The 14,401-nt window shown below is 41.7% G+C and overlaps 1 protein-coding gene across 1 annotated transcript in view; it reads left to right on the forward strand.

Moving 5' to 3' along the window:
• Nucleotides 1-14,401, forward strand: part of SERPINI1 (serpin family I member 1) — a 186,313-nt gene that overhangs the window by 136,011 nt on the left and 35,901 nt on the right. The window contains exon 5 of the mRNA XM_070754139.1: nt 2,777-2,981. Within this exon, the coding sequence (XP_070610240.1) occupies nt 2,777-2,981 (205 nt within the window). The remainder of the gene's footprint in view (nt 1-2,776; nt 2,982-14,401) is intronic.

A 14,401-nucleotide genomic window follows, 5' to 3' on the forward strand; every position in this document is an offset into this window, starting at 1 on the left:
TAGCTAGATTGGGACACGAGATGCTTTTCTTCATTATCTGAAGCCGAACTTGTTATAAACTGGTCGATTTGTTATGATTTGAAACAGCCATTTGAAGGCAACTAGAAAACCATTGTTTGCTCTAACTAATGCCTAAATGTTTAGATTGTGGGGATCAACTCACCAAAGTTATACAGTTCAGTTTATAGAGAAACAAAAATTGGCCAAAAAAACCAAGAACAATAAAATCATGCCTTCTCTCCAGTGCATTTCAAACTTCAAATCACAGTGCACATTCATGATTTCACATTCAGTTTAAATCCAGCTTTCATGTTTAAACATATAACAGGCCCAAAACTAAGAATGACATATGGCAATTCTTCCAAGCTGGGATCTTTATTGTTTATACAAAATATTGCCAGAGAGTACTTCATTATCTGCATTCTACAATGCACTTTGTAAAGCGTTAGTGAGGGCTATCTTCAATCTCTTTCTTCTACACAAAATATCTGGATTGAATTGCCTCTTACTCCTCTGGAGATGCTGGGAATCGTTGCGTAGACACCAGCAGAATAGTATTGACCTCCTCTAAGGCACATGAAGCCTTATCTAATTGTTCTCAGGAGGAGGAAAACAGTCTGCGGAGAATCTTGTAACATAGATGATGATGATGATGATGATGATGATGATGATGATGATGGTTGTTATTATTATTATTATTATTATTATTATTATTATTATTATTTATTAGATTTGTATGCCTCCCCTCTCTGAAGACTCGGGGCGGCTCACAACAGCAATAAAAAACAGTATAATAATGAAACAAATCTAATAATAAAATTACATTAAAAACCCCAACAATTAAAAACCATACAGCACATACATACCAAACATAAAATATAAGGAAGCCTGGGGGAGATGTCTTAGTTGCCCCATGCCTGGCGATATAGGTGGGTCTTGAGTAACTTGCGAAAGACAAGGAGGGTGGGGGGCCATTCTAATCTCCGGGGGGAGTTGATTCCAGAGGGCTCTTCCTATGGGGCCCGCCAAACGACATTGTTTGGTCGATGGGACCCAGAGAAGGCCAACTCTGCGGGACCTTATCAGCTGCTGGGATTCGTGCGGTAGAAGGCGGTTCCGAAGGTATTCTGGTCCAATGCCATGAAGGGCTTTAAAGGTCATTACCAACACTTTGAATTGTGACCGGAAACCGATCGGCAGCCAGTGCAGGCCACGGAGTGTTGTAGAAACGTGGGCGAATCTAGGAAGCCCCACGATAGCTCTCGCGGCCGCATTCTGCAGGATCTGAAGTTTCCGATTTGATTACTCTAGCTGTTTACAAGTGGTTCTGGTTGTTTGTGCCTGACAGGAATGGACCCTCACCCTCCTAGGAATCCATCTGTCAGGGTTCCAAAAAACACCCCCAATTCTTTCTCAGCTTCCTAACTGCCACCACCTTCCTACTGCATTCCAAGACATCTACAAGAGCAAACTGTCTATTACAGTGGTATCAAATTTGATTTCATTGAGGACCACATCAGGGTTGTGTTTGACCTTGTGGGCAGTGATGGGCTCCTACGGGAACGGTCAGGAACGCAGGAAGGAATTGCAGAACGAAATAAATAAAATGTTAAATATTAATTGGACAATTACAAAAGAAATAGCGATATTAATTAAACAAAGAGAACTAAGAGATTTTAGAGAAATAAAAATTGCAGCACTGGAAAGTGCTCAAGCGGTAGTGGTATTGGGTTGGAAAGAGTCTATAAAATGGACACTACAGAACTGGTACTGGTACATGGTGGATCACATACATTTTGGAATCATGGAAATAAGATTAAACAACTTTGATGAAAATAAACTGGAGAAGCTGATGGCACGATGGAATAAGGTGAAAGGTTATATGCTGAGTAGAATCTGTGACGCAAATGTGAAAAATAAACTCCAATCACTCTTTCAATAATAACAAATGCAAAGTAGAGCCAAGGAAATATATATATATATAAACTAGTAAATATTTGAACCCCCCGCAATTGGTGGTGGTGATGGTTATTGTCGGTCGGGTGATGGGCACACGCACTGCGCACTGTTTTATGTTCGTTTTATGTAACCATATTTACAAAATCAATAAAAATATTTTTTTTTTAAAAAGGAACGCAGTTCCGGTAGCAAAATTTGGAGCTCCACCCCAGAGCATCCAATTTGCACTCAAAGATGTTGGAACAAAATGCATAAGCCACGCCTGCAGTGTGGTAGTAAAAATGTTGGTAGTGCAACACTGCTTGTGGGACTGGGGTGGACGTGACCAGGGTGGGCATGGCCAACTTCAGGTCACTCGTGTTGGAGGGACCTGTGGTGGCCGAGCGCTCTACCAGTGAAAACAGGCTCCAATTTCAGCAGTGATGGTACCTCCTGCAGCCCTCAGTCAGCGAAAATGGAGTTGGTGCTGACCGCGTGCCTCCCCCCCTCGTGCCCCATTTTTGACCATGACAACCTCCTGTAGCTCTCCCGAGCTCTGTTTTTGCTGACAGAGGCACCATAGGCTGTTTCTTTACTGTTTCCATGATGGCCCTATGGGCCAGATCTAAGAACCCCTTGGGCCAGATCCATCCCATGAGCCTTGAGTTTAATGCCCCAGTTCTTTTAGGTACATCCCAAAGCAAAACCAACTAAAAATATGACAATGTTCTATTTATCTTTTGCAGAAAAAAATGGAGCCATATTCCCCATTGGGATTCAAAAATCCAACTAACTCTTTTGGGCTTTTTGTTTTGTTTTGTTTTGTTATTTTGTTTAGGGGAATTCAGTGATGGATCCAATGAAGCAGGAGGCATCTATCAAGTCTTGGAGATACCCTATGAGGGAGATGAGTTCAGCATGATGATTGTTCTCTCCAGGCAGGAAGTACCACTAGCCACGCTGGAGCCTTTGGTCAAAGCCCAGCTGATCGAGGAATGGGCAACCTCTGTGAAGAAACAAAAGGTTGAGGTGTATCTGCCAAGGTAGGAATTCATAGAAACATAGAAACATAGAAGACTGACAGCAGAAAAAGACCTCATGATCCATCTAGTCTGCCCTTATACTATTTTCTGTATTTTATCTTAGGATGGATATATGTTTATCCCAGGCATGTTTAAATTCAGTTACTGTGGATTTACCAACCAAGTCTGCTGGAAGTTTGCTCCAAGGATCTACTACTCTTTCAGTAAAATAATATTTTCTCATGTTGCTTTTGATCTTTCCCCCAACTAACTTCAGATTGTGTTCAGATTCACTTCTTCTTATGGTAGAAAAAGGACAAGCAATTTCTTCAGGCTAGTAGGAAGGGAGTAGAAGAGAGTAGAGAATGAGATAGAAATGTTTGATCCATTAAATTAACAATCTTTTGAAAGCTAGGGCTATAGTAGATATTTGGCAAAAAGCACATTGAGTGAGGTGATGGCTTTAATTTTAGATGTATCTGAGGACAAGATTTCCTATCTTTCTTGAAATGTAGCGATGGATTCAGTGAATTAGATGAACTGGAGAAGAGTGTGAAAGAATCTTTTATTAAACCTGTTTCAAGAGTTATTGTGCAGTTTGGTGAATTTCTTGCCATTAAAAGGAAAGAATAATAAACTTAGAAACATAGAAGTCTGACGGCAGAAAAAGACCTCATGATCCAACTAGTCTGCCCTTATACTATTTCCTGTATTTTTATCTTAGGATGGATATACAGTGGTACCTCAAGATACGAACCCCTCGTCTTACGAACAACTCGTGATACGAACCCGGGGTTCAGAAAAATTTTGCCTCTTCTTACGAACTTTTTTTGAGTTACGAACCGGCGTTCGGAGACTGCTGGGAAGCCGCGCGGCTGTTTTAAAAGGTGACAGCCGGGCGGCGGGGCTTCCCAGAAGCCTCCCGAACACCGGTTCGTAACTCGAACAAAGTTCGTAAGAAGAGGCAAAATTTTGCTGAACCCTGGGTTCGGTTCGGGAGGTTGCTGGGAAGCCCCCCAGGCCGGCTGCGACCTTTTAAAACACCCGTGCCGCTTCCCAGCTGTCTCCCGAAGCCGAACGCGGAAGTTCGGCTTTAACGTTTGGCTTCAGGAGACAGCTGGGAAGCGGCGCGGGTGTTTTAAAAGGTCGCAGCCAGCCTGGGGGGCTTGCCAGCACCCCCCGAACCCCGAACCCGGGTTCGGGGGGTGCTGGGAAGCCCCCCAGGCCGGCTGTCACCTTTTAAAACAGCCGCGCGGCTTCCCAGCAGTCGCCGAAAGCCGTTTTTACGGGGGGGGTTTTGGTTGCACGGATTAATTGACTTTACATTGTTTCCTATGGGAAACAATGTTTTGTCTTACGAACCTTTCGTCTTACGAACCTCCTCCTTGCACCAATTAAGTTCGTATCATGAGGTATTACTGTATGTTTATCCCAGGCATGTTTAAATTCAGTTACTGTGGATTTACCAACCACATCTGCTGGAAGTTTGTTCCAAGGATCTACTACTCTTTCAGTAAAATAATATTTTCTCATGTTGCTTTTGATCTTTCCCCCGACTAACTTCAGATTGTGTCCCCTTGTCCTTGTGTTCACTTTCCTATTAAAAACACTTCCCTCCTGAACCTTATTTAACCCCTTGACATATTTAAATGTTTCGATCATATCCCCCCTTTTCCTTCTGTCATCCAGACTATACAGATTGAGTTCATTAAGTCTTTCCTGATACGTGAACTCAATCTGTATAGTCTGGAGGACAGAAGGAAAAGGGTGGACATGATCGAAACATTTAAATATGTCAAAGGGTTAAATAAGGTTCAGGAGGGAAGTGTTTTTAATAGGAAAGTGAACACAAGAACAAGGGGACACAATCTGAAGTTAGTTGGGGGAAAGATCAAAAGCAACATGAGAAAATATTATTTTACTGAAAGAGTAGTAGATCCTTGGAACAAACTTCTGATGTTCCAGTGTTGTAGTATTTACTGTTCTGAAATATTGTGGCTCTGCAGAATTCATAAGATAGATTTAACTCAGTTCCTCGTGTAAAATGGAAATGTTATTCAGTGGAGAGTAGATATGGGTATATATTTGAACGTTGCCATGATAAACATTTGGGTGATATTTATTTGATTTAAGAACTGTTTATATCCTTCTTTTCTACTAAAAAGTACATGGAAGGAGCTAATAAAAATAATGAACGTATGAGTAAAGCAACTTAACATGTAATAACTCACTGGACAAGAAACACATTAATGAAATGTGTTCATAGAATGTAAAGCATTCTTTAGTTAAAGACTGATTAATTTTTTCCCCATCTCCTCCTCTGAGTTCCCCATAGCTGAGATGGAATCTAACAGGGATTTGCAATATTTGCCTGGTGGAGATTTTCCAGTTCCCTGTCCAAATTTTATTTATTTTTATTTATTTATTCATTTGTCCAATATACAATACATATGGAAGAGAATAGACATGAAGTAATATATACAGTGATCCCCCGGTTATTGCGTCCCCGACCATTGCGAACAGGGTAATTTGCGATTTTTGAACCCGGAAGTCAAAACACCATCTGCGCATGCGTGCCCTTTTTTTCTATGGGCACGCATGCGTAGATGGCGCCCGGCAGATCAGCTGCTGGGCGGCTTCCCTGGGTCTTCCCCCTCTTGCTGGCGGGAGGGCGAGTGGCGGGCATCAGCAAGGAGTTTCCCCACCGCCCACGCAAACTCCTCGCTGCCGCCCGCCCTTCGCCCGCCCACGCCGTTCATTCTCGCCACTTTCCACCTGAGTCCTGAAGCGAATTCGCTTCAGGACTCAGGTGGAAAGCGGCGAGAGCGAGCGCTAGCGAACGGCTTGTCCGCTGCTCGCTCGCGCGTCCCGCGCCCACGCCGTTCATTCTCGCCGCTTTCCACCTGAGTCCTGAAGCGAATTCTCTTCAGGACTCAGGTGGAAAGCGGCGAGAGCGAGCCGCCTGCCTGCCCGCTAGCGAGGAGCCGAAGATTGGGGGCGGCGCGGCTGTTTTAAAACGTCGCCGCCGGCATGGGGGGCTTCCTAGCAGCCCCCCAAACCCAGGTTGGGGGTCCGGGGGTGCTGGCAAGCCCCCCATGCCGGCGGCGACGTTTTAAAACAGCCGCGCCGCCCCCAATCTTCAGCTCCTCGCTAGCGCTGCAGAAGTAAAAACACCATCTGCACATGCGCAGATGGTGTTCTTACTTCCGCAGCGCTACTTCGCGAAAACCCGCTCATTGCGGGGGGTCCTGGAACGGAACCCTCGCAACGAGCGGGGGATCACTGTATACAGTAGTCCCTCACCTATCGCTGGTGTTACGTTCCAGACCTGGCCGCGATAGGTGAAATCCGCGATGGGGAATTTATCGACTGATAGTACTTATTTAAGTATTTATATTGTAATTGTTTGGTAAGTTTTCATTGTTTTAAGTGTTTATAAACCCTTCCCACACAGTATTTATTTTAGATACTGTATTTAAATACAGTATTTACAATTTTAGATTTTTTTTTTTTTAAAAAACCCTGCCGATCGTGTTCAGCGGGCTGTTTAAATCTGCCGATCGACTTCCTCAGAAACCCGCGATGAAGTGAAGCCGCAGTAGGTGAAGCGCGGTATAGCGAGGGACTACTGTAAAGATAATATGTAAAAATGGAGGAGAAGATATATGAAAGGAAGAAAATATATATGATATATGAGATAAAGGAAAGACAATTGGACAGGGGACGAAAGGCACACTAGTGCACTTATGTACGCCCCTTACTGACCTCTTAGGAACCTGGAGAGGTCAATCGTGGATAGTCTAAGGGAGAAATGTTGAGGGTTAGGAGTTGACACTATTGAGTCCGGAAGCTGAAGTAGTCATTGACCGGTAGGACGTTGCAGCATATGATCTTGTGGGCAATACTTAAATCGTGTTTTAGGCGCCGTAGTTCTAAGCTTTCTAGACCCAGGATTGTTAGTCTATTTTCGTAGGGTATTCTGTTTCTAGTGGAGGAGTGAAGGGCTCTTCTGGTGAAATATCTTTGGACGTTTTCAAGGGTGTTGATGTCCGAGATCCTTTGATTTTATAAAGTGGAAACAATAAAGTTAAGAAAAATAAGACGCTTAACAGAATAGTCTAACATAATCTGTTTTCATGGTTTGGAAAAGCCCTATACAATGCAATAAAAATGACCCAAAGAGATGATAAGACTTCCATTTGTTTAAATGTGGCTGTGGGATGGATCAACTCAACGCTCACTTCCTTACCGTGCATCAGGTTAAATGATCCCTTGGTTCTTTAAAGGAGTTTCGAGGCTAACGTAAAGAAAAGGAACTTTGCTTTAGGGCAGGGCTGTCATACTCAAGGGCCATGGCTGGCCATTCCCATGCCAGGTTTGATGAAGGGGAAAAAAGTCCTGATATATCACATGATAATGCTGTGATGGTACAAATTTGACACACACACTCCCCTGTCTTAGGGGGCAGAGCCCACATCCCGGTGAGATGGATATTTTCCTTGAGACCTCCGAGGGAAACGCCGAAGCCCAACTAACTCAGATTAGAGAAAAAAAGAGGAGTGCCAAATAGCAAACATGGGTGGTAGTGGTGGTGTGTGTGTGTGTGTGTGTGTCATAGACAACCCCCCCCCCCCCCGCAGGAAGCTGTTTTAAAGGATTGTCCTGATGTATGTTGCTCTTGCATTTTATTTTCCTCTGCAGAAGATTTTCTGACTGTATATGAGAATATGCCTTTATTTAATAGCGCCATGGTGGCCCAGTGGTTAGAATGAAGTACTGCAGACTGTTGGCTGCCATCAATTTGGCAGTCTCACCAGGCTCAAGGTTGACTCAGCCTTCCATCCTTCCGAGGTCGGTAAAATGAGGATCCATGCTAGGGAATTCTGGGAGTTAAATTCCCCACATCCGTTAAGGCAGGACTGTTAAACTCGGAGACCTGATGTATCACACACTGACCACCCCCACCCAAATTTGGTGAAGGAAAATAGTCTCGAAAAATCACGTGATGATGACGTGACTTTGACACCCCTGCATTAAGGGTAGGAAACACTGTGCTAGAGGCACTTGATGACCGCCTATTGTTTTTTTAAAATTATTGACAATGTGTTAAGGAGAAAGTGATACCCTACACTGATTTTATTTTTCTGTATATCTGCTAAGTTGTTTAGTTTGTGGAGAGGGGCGGCATACAAATCTAATAAATAATAATAATAATAATAATAATAATTATTATTATTATTATTATTATTATTATTATTATTATTAAGGCTTAATGCCAATTTGGGGACACCTATTGAGTTCCGTAATGCTGCAAATTAGAATATGTCCTGTAACAGATAGTTATAGGAAAGCACCTTTGAAGTCTTCTAATTCAAGCCCCTGCTTATACAGAAGACCCTATACCAGTGATGGCAAACCTTTTTTCCCTTGAGTGCCAAAAAGAGCGTGGGCATGCACTATTGTGCATGTGTGAGTGCCCCCAGCCATAATTCAATGCCTGGGGAGATAGATAGATAGATAGATAGATAGATAGATAGATAGATAGATAGATAGATAGATAGATAGATAGATAGATAGATAGATAGATAGATAGATAGATAGATATGGCTCCGCGTGCCACCTGTGGCACCCATGCCATATGTTCACCATCACTGCCCTATACCATTCAGACTAATGGTTATCCAATCTCTTCTTAACTACCTCCAATGATGGAGCACCTTCACACAACCTCTGAAGGCAAGCCATTCCACTAAAATATTCTATTATCATTTGTATGTATATTCCAGTATCTTTGGAATATACAGTACAAAGTGCTGCTATCTGATGAGTTTAATTTTCTTCATTATGAGCTACTCTAATGAAACCTTGCTTGAAACAGCATTGCATTTTGAAGGTTATTGAATGCTAACATGTTTCATTTAAATTCAAATTAGAATGCCTTCTTGCTTCTAATTTATCAAGTTTTTGAAACAATGCCTACCTCTTCGAAATAAACACCCTCATGTTTTATACTCCATGGTTACATGATATGATTGAGTTAATGGTGCTTAAGAAGCAAGGATATTTCTATGGAAATTTATCAAACGGTTGTTTCAGTTGGTTGCCAATAGGTATAGCTTTATTCTGGTTTTTCTGGGCTACAAACCCTTTAGATTCAAAGGAAGTACAGTGGTACCTCTACTTAAGTAATTAATTCTTTCCGTGACCATGTTCTTAAGTAGAAAAGTTTATAAGTAGAAGCATTTTTCCCATAGGAATCAATGTAAAAGCAAATAATGTGTGCAAGGGGAAAAAAAAGTTCGGAATTTGGGTGGGAGGAGGAGGAGGAAGAAGCGGAGGAAGAGGACAGTCGCTGCCGAAGGAAGAAGATGAGGTGAGTGGAATCAAAAAAATCCAAAACTTTAAGACTTTAAATAAAAGAGGGACTCTGAGGCGGCACCCAGAGAAAGGAAAACTCTCCGTTCGCTCTGGGCTGCCCAGAGCGAAGGGAGCATTTCTTTTCTCTGGGCGCTGGCAAAGGTTTATTTCTTCTCCAAGCGCCCAGTGAAAGGAAAATGCTCTGTTCGCTCTGGGCTGCCAAAGCCTCCTTAAGCGCCAACGAAAGGCTCCTCTGGCAGCCCAGAAAAGCCCGAGATGGCCGGGATTAAAAGAGGGAATGGCAGGAAACTGCCCGTGCCTTCGTGCCACTCTCAAATTTCCTGGGAAATTTTTCCGGGCTTGGGTTCTTAAGTAGAAAATGGTTCTTAAGAAGAGGCAAAAAAATCTTGAACACCCGGTTCTTATCTAGAAAAGTTCTTAAGTAGAGGCGTTCTTAGTTAGACGTACCACTGTAATCTGATTTGGAACATGCTTAGGCCCAGATATAGTTCCAGCTGTGGAAGTTTCTTAAAGCAGCTGCAGCTTTTTTCCTATTCTCACATCTGCCCTTTGCACCTGCACTTCAAATCTGACTTTTTGCTTCTAATCCAAAATGGTGCTTATCCTTAGCTGAATCAATTTATTATTATTATTATTATTATCACTGCATTAAAGGAGAATAATAAAATTTCCAAATGATGAGTTTTTAAGCATGCATTATTTTGGGTAGGTGCAAGTAAGTTTTGTACTATTCAGAGGTGGGTTCCCCAGTTTGCCTGAACCAGTAGCTGGGTTAGTTGACCCAAATGTCACAGAGTTGGTTCAGTTGGTGCTGATCTATGGATACTGCCATCTTTTGGGGGGAATTTATTTATTTTGGGCGCCCGAGAAATTGGGGGGCAATTTTTTTTTGCTTTTCTTTTCCTTCTGTGCATGTGCAGAAGCCAAGTTTCTGGCACTGCACATAATCCAACATCTTGGTTTTGGTTTTGGGGGGGAATTTTTTGTGAATTTTTGGCATTGCGCATGCACATAACAGAGTTGTTAACCTGATCCTACGTAGCTTCTGCTCCGGCAATCTCACACTACTCACAAGAACCTACAAAACTTTTGCCAGATCCATCCTAGAATACAGCTCATCTGTCTGGAACCCATATCGCATCTCAGACATCAACACCCTTGAAAATGTCCAAAGATATTTCACCGGAAGAGCCCTTCACTCCTCCACTCAAAACAGAATACCCTACGAAAATAGACTAACAATCCTGGGTCTAGAAAGCCTAGAACTACGGTGCCTAAAACATGATTTAAGTATTGCCCACAAGATCATATGCTGCAACATCCTACCGGTTAATGACTACTTCAGTTTCAACCGCAACAACACAAGAGCACGCAGCAGATTCAAACTTAATATTAACCGCTCCAAACTTGACTGTAAAAAATATAACTTCAGCAACCGAGTTATCGAAGCGTGGAACTTATTACCGGACTCAGTAGTGTCAACCCCTAACCCCCAACATTTCTCCCTTAGACTATCCACGATTGACCTCTCCAGGTTCCTAAGAGGTCACTAAGGGGCGTACATAAGTGCACTAGTGTGCCTTTCGTCCCCTGTCCAATTGTCTTTCCTTTATCTCATATATCATATATATTTTCTTCTCCTGTATTTTTACATATTATGTTTATATATATTACTTCATGTCTCTTCCATTATGTTTATATATATTACTTCCATTATGTTTATATATATTACTTACGTTTATATATATTACTTCATGTCTCTTCCATATGTATTGTGTATTGGACAAATGAATAAATAAAATAAATGAATAAATAAAACATGCCCATAAGGCATAGGAGGAAGCGAACCGACAGCATGGAAATTTAGAACCCTCCCCTGGTACTATTGTATGACAAATAGCCCTCTTTTCCTCCGCTGAAATTCTTCTGAGAGATTCAAATATACTTGGAAAGCTGATAAATATTTTCTATTTAACTGATTCTACTGTTTGTACAAAAGCACACAAACATTACAATATGCTTCTTTTATAGAGGGTGCTTCATTATATTCCCTCTTTATTGGCATTTTTCTATATCCCACCTGGGAAGATGTGAACAGTAAGCATTCTTATTAGGCTATTTTCCATTAACACTTTCCCTTGGGTTTATTCTCTAAATATTTTTGGACTTCTACAAACATTTGTCAGTGCTGTGCTATGCCCTTTTGCTGTGATTTCCATAGCATTTGCTACTGTGGCATAAATGATTATCTTTTGGGATTGTTTCAGTAATCCATTTAATTCAGAAATATAATCTAGGCCCTGAAATCAGATTGCTTGTTAGGAGTAGATTTTACCCATCGTCTATTTGTTTTAGTTAATATTTCATTTCTCACTCATCCATTTCCTAGCCACAGAGATGAAATATTAAGAAAATCCCACATTTATAGGAATTTAGGACTTTGTCTCATCTTGGGAAAGTAAAAGTTAATTAAACACATAGTAAGCAAGAATTATAGATTCCAAAATTAATGTATCATAAACTAAGACAACAGGTTAAATGGAATGAACAATTGCAAGTTAAGCGTAAATTGTGAAAAAAATAGAGCAAATACAGAATGTGGAATTTGTGTTCCTCAGCAGGATGCTTACTAAATATGGGGAAATGGATGAGATATTTTAAGGTGAGTAAATCATAATAAAAATGGGTGAATGAAGCATTACTAGATAATTAGTGCACATGGATTGAATACAATAATGAGTGACCAATACAAAAACAACTACGTGAAAGTATTATGGTCACATAAAGTCTTTGCTGTGAGATGGGCCACAATATAAATCATTTAAATGAAATAAATGATTTTTTTTAAAAAAGATTGAATTTCAAAACCAATCTATGAAGGAAGATCACAAAGTAAATTATAACTATAAAATAAATTACAGTTAGCCTTCTTCTTACAACCACAATTGATCCCAAAATTTCTGTTGCTAAGTAAAATGGTTGTTGAGTGAATTTGGATCAATTTCATAACCTTTCTTGACATAGGTGTTAAGTGGATCACTGCAGCTATTAAGTACTAATGTGGTTGTTAAGTGAATTCAGCTTCCCCATTGACTTTGCTTATTAGAAGGTTGTAAAAGTGACTCACATGAACTTGGGCCCCTATACCCATCATAAATCTGGTCACCGCACCTCAAGAAGGATATAATGGAACTGGGAAAGGTGCAAAAAAGGGCAATAAGAATGATAAAGGAAATGGAGCACCTCCCAGGTTGCAACGGCTTGGTCTCTTCAGCCTTGAAAGACGGTGTTTAATCGAAGTGAATAAAATCATGCATGGGATAGAAAAGGTGGATAGAGAAAAATTATTTTCTCTATCACACAATACTAGGACAAGGGGGCACTCCCTAAAGCTCGTAGGTAAGAAAGTGAGGACAAATCAAGGGAAATATTTCTTCATCCAGAGGGTTGTTGGTTTATGGAATTCACTCCCAGAAGAGGTCATGACAGCTGTCAGTCTTGATAGCTTCAAGGCAGGATTAGACAGATTCATAGATGCCAAGTGTATTGGTGGTTATTGAAATGGATGTCCATGTGCCGCCTCTATGTTGGTTGAGGCAGGCAATATTCCCTTGAGTACCATTTGTTGGGGGTCAGGGGAAAGGGAGAGACTTGCCTTTTCTTTCTGCTTAAGATCCCCAAGGACAAATAGTGGGCCACTGTGTGACACAGAATGCTTGACTCGATGGGCTTTGGCCTGATTCAGCATAGCTCTTCTTATGTTCTTATAAATACTGTACATCCGAATTTTGACTACATGACCACAGAGATGCTGCAGTGGCTGTTAAGTGTGAAAAATGGTCACAAGTCACCTTTTTTCACTGCCATTCTAACTTTGGTCACTAAGAGCCGAGGTGGCGCAGTGGGTAGAGTGCTATACTGCGGGCCACTAAAGCTGACTGCTAGATCTGCAGGTCAGCGGTTCAAATCTCATCACCAGCTCAAGGTTGACTCAGCCTTCCATCCTTCCGAGGTGGATAAAACGAGGACCCGGATTGTGGGGGCAATATGCTGGCTCTGTTAAAAAGTGCTATTGCTAACATGTTGTAAGCCGCCCTGAGTCTAAGGAGAAGGGCGTCATAAAAAATAGAATTAACTAACAAACAAACAAACAAACAAACAAACCATTGTATATCAAGGACTACCTGTCTATAAATTAAATTATTGGATGAACATACGAATGTAAGGAAATCCTGGAAAAGAACTGAGCATTTTAAGAACAAAAGTGATGCATAAATCAATGTATGAATCTAACAAAAATGAGCATGATCTGGAATGATTGAAAAAGATGGCATTTAAGGGGTGACTTGATCGAAGTGTATAAAATCATGCATGGGATAGAAAAGGTGGATAGAGAAAAAATAATTTCTCTATCACACAATACTAGGACAAAGGGGCACTCCCTAAGGCTCATAGGTAAGAAAGTGAGGACAAATCAAGGGAAATATTTCTTCACCCAGAGAGTCGTTGGTTTATGGAATTCACTTCCAGAAGAGGTCGTGACAGCTGTCAGCCTTGATAGCTTCAAGGCAGGATTAGACAGATTCGTGGATGTATCGGTGTTGGTTGAGGCAGGCAGGATTCCCTTGAGTACCATTTGTTGGGGGTCAGGGGAAAGGGAGGGTTTTGCCTTCTCTTTCTGCTCAAGATCCCCAAGGACAATTGGTGGGCCACTGTGTGACACAGAATGCTGGACTCGATGGGCTTTGGCCTGATTCAGCATGGCTCTTCTTATGTTCTTATGTTCTTAAAAAATATGGACATGAGAGTAGCAAATATTAATGCAAACCAGGAGTGAAATGCTCCCGGTTCGCTCGTGCTTGTCAGTCGTTAGAGAGCCAGTCATGTAGGGAGCGCAAGGTTCCACCCATCTGCCCAGACACCGCCATTTTGGTTGTTTTACCCCCTGTACATGCGCAGAGGGTACAAGAACCAAAATGGTGGCGTCCAGGTGGGTGGGCGGAGCCTCGTGCTCCCTTTGCAACCGTCTCTCTGACAACTGACAGGCACAAGTAAACTGGGAT

The sequence above is a fragment of the Erythrolamprus reginae genome, chromosome 5, assembly GCF_031021105.1.
Source record: "Erythrolamprus reginae isolate rEryReg1 chromosome 5, rEryReg1.hap1, whole genome shotgun sequence".
Taxonomy (NCBI): domain Eukaryota; kingdom Metazoa; phylum Chordata; class Lepidosauria; order Squamata; family Dipsadidae; genus Erythrolamprus; species Erythrolamprus reginae.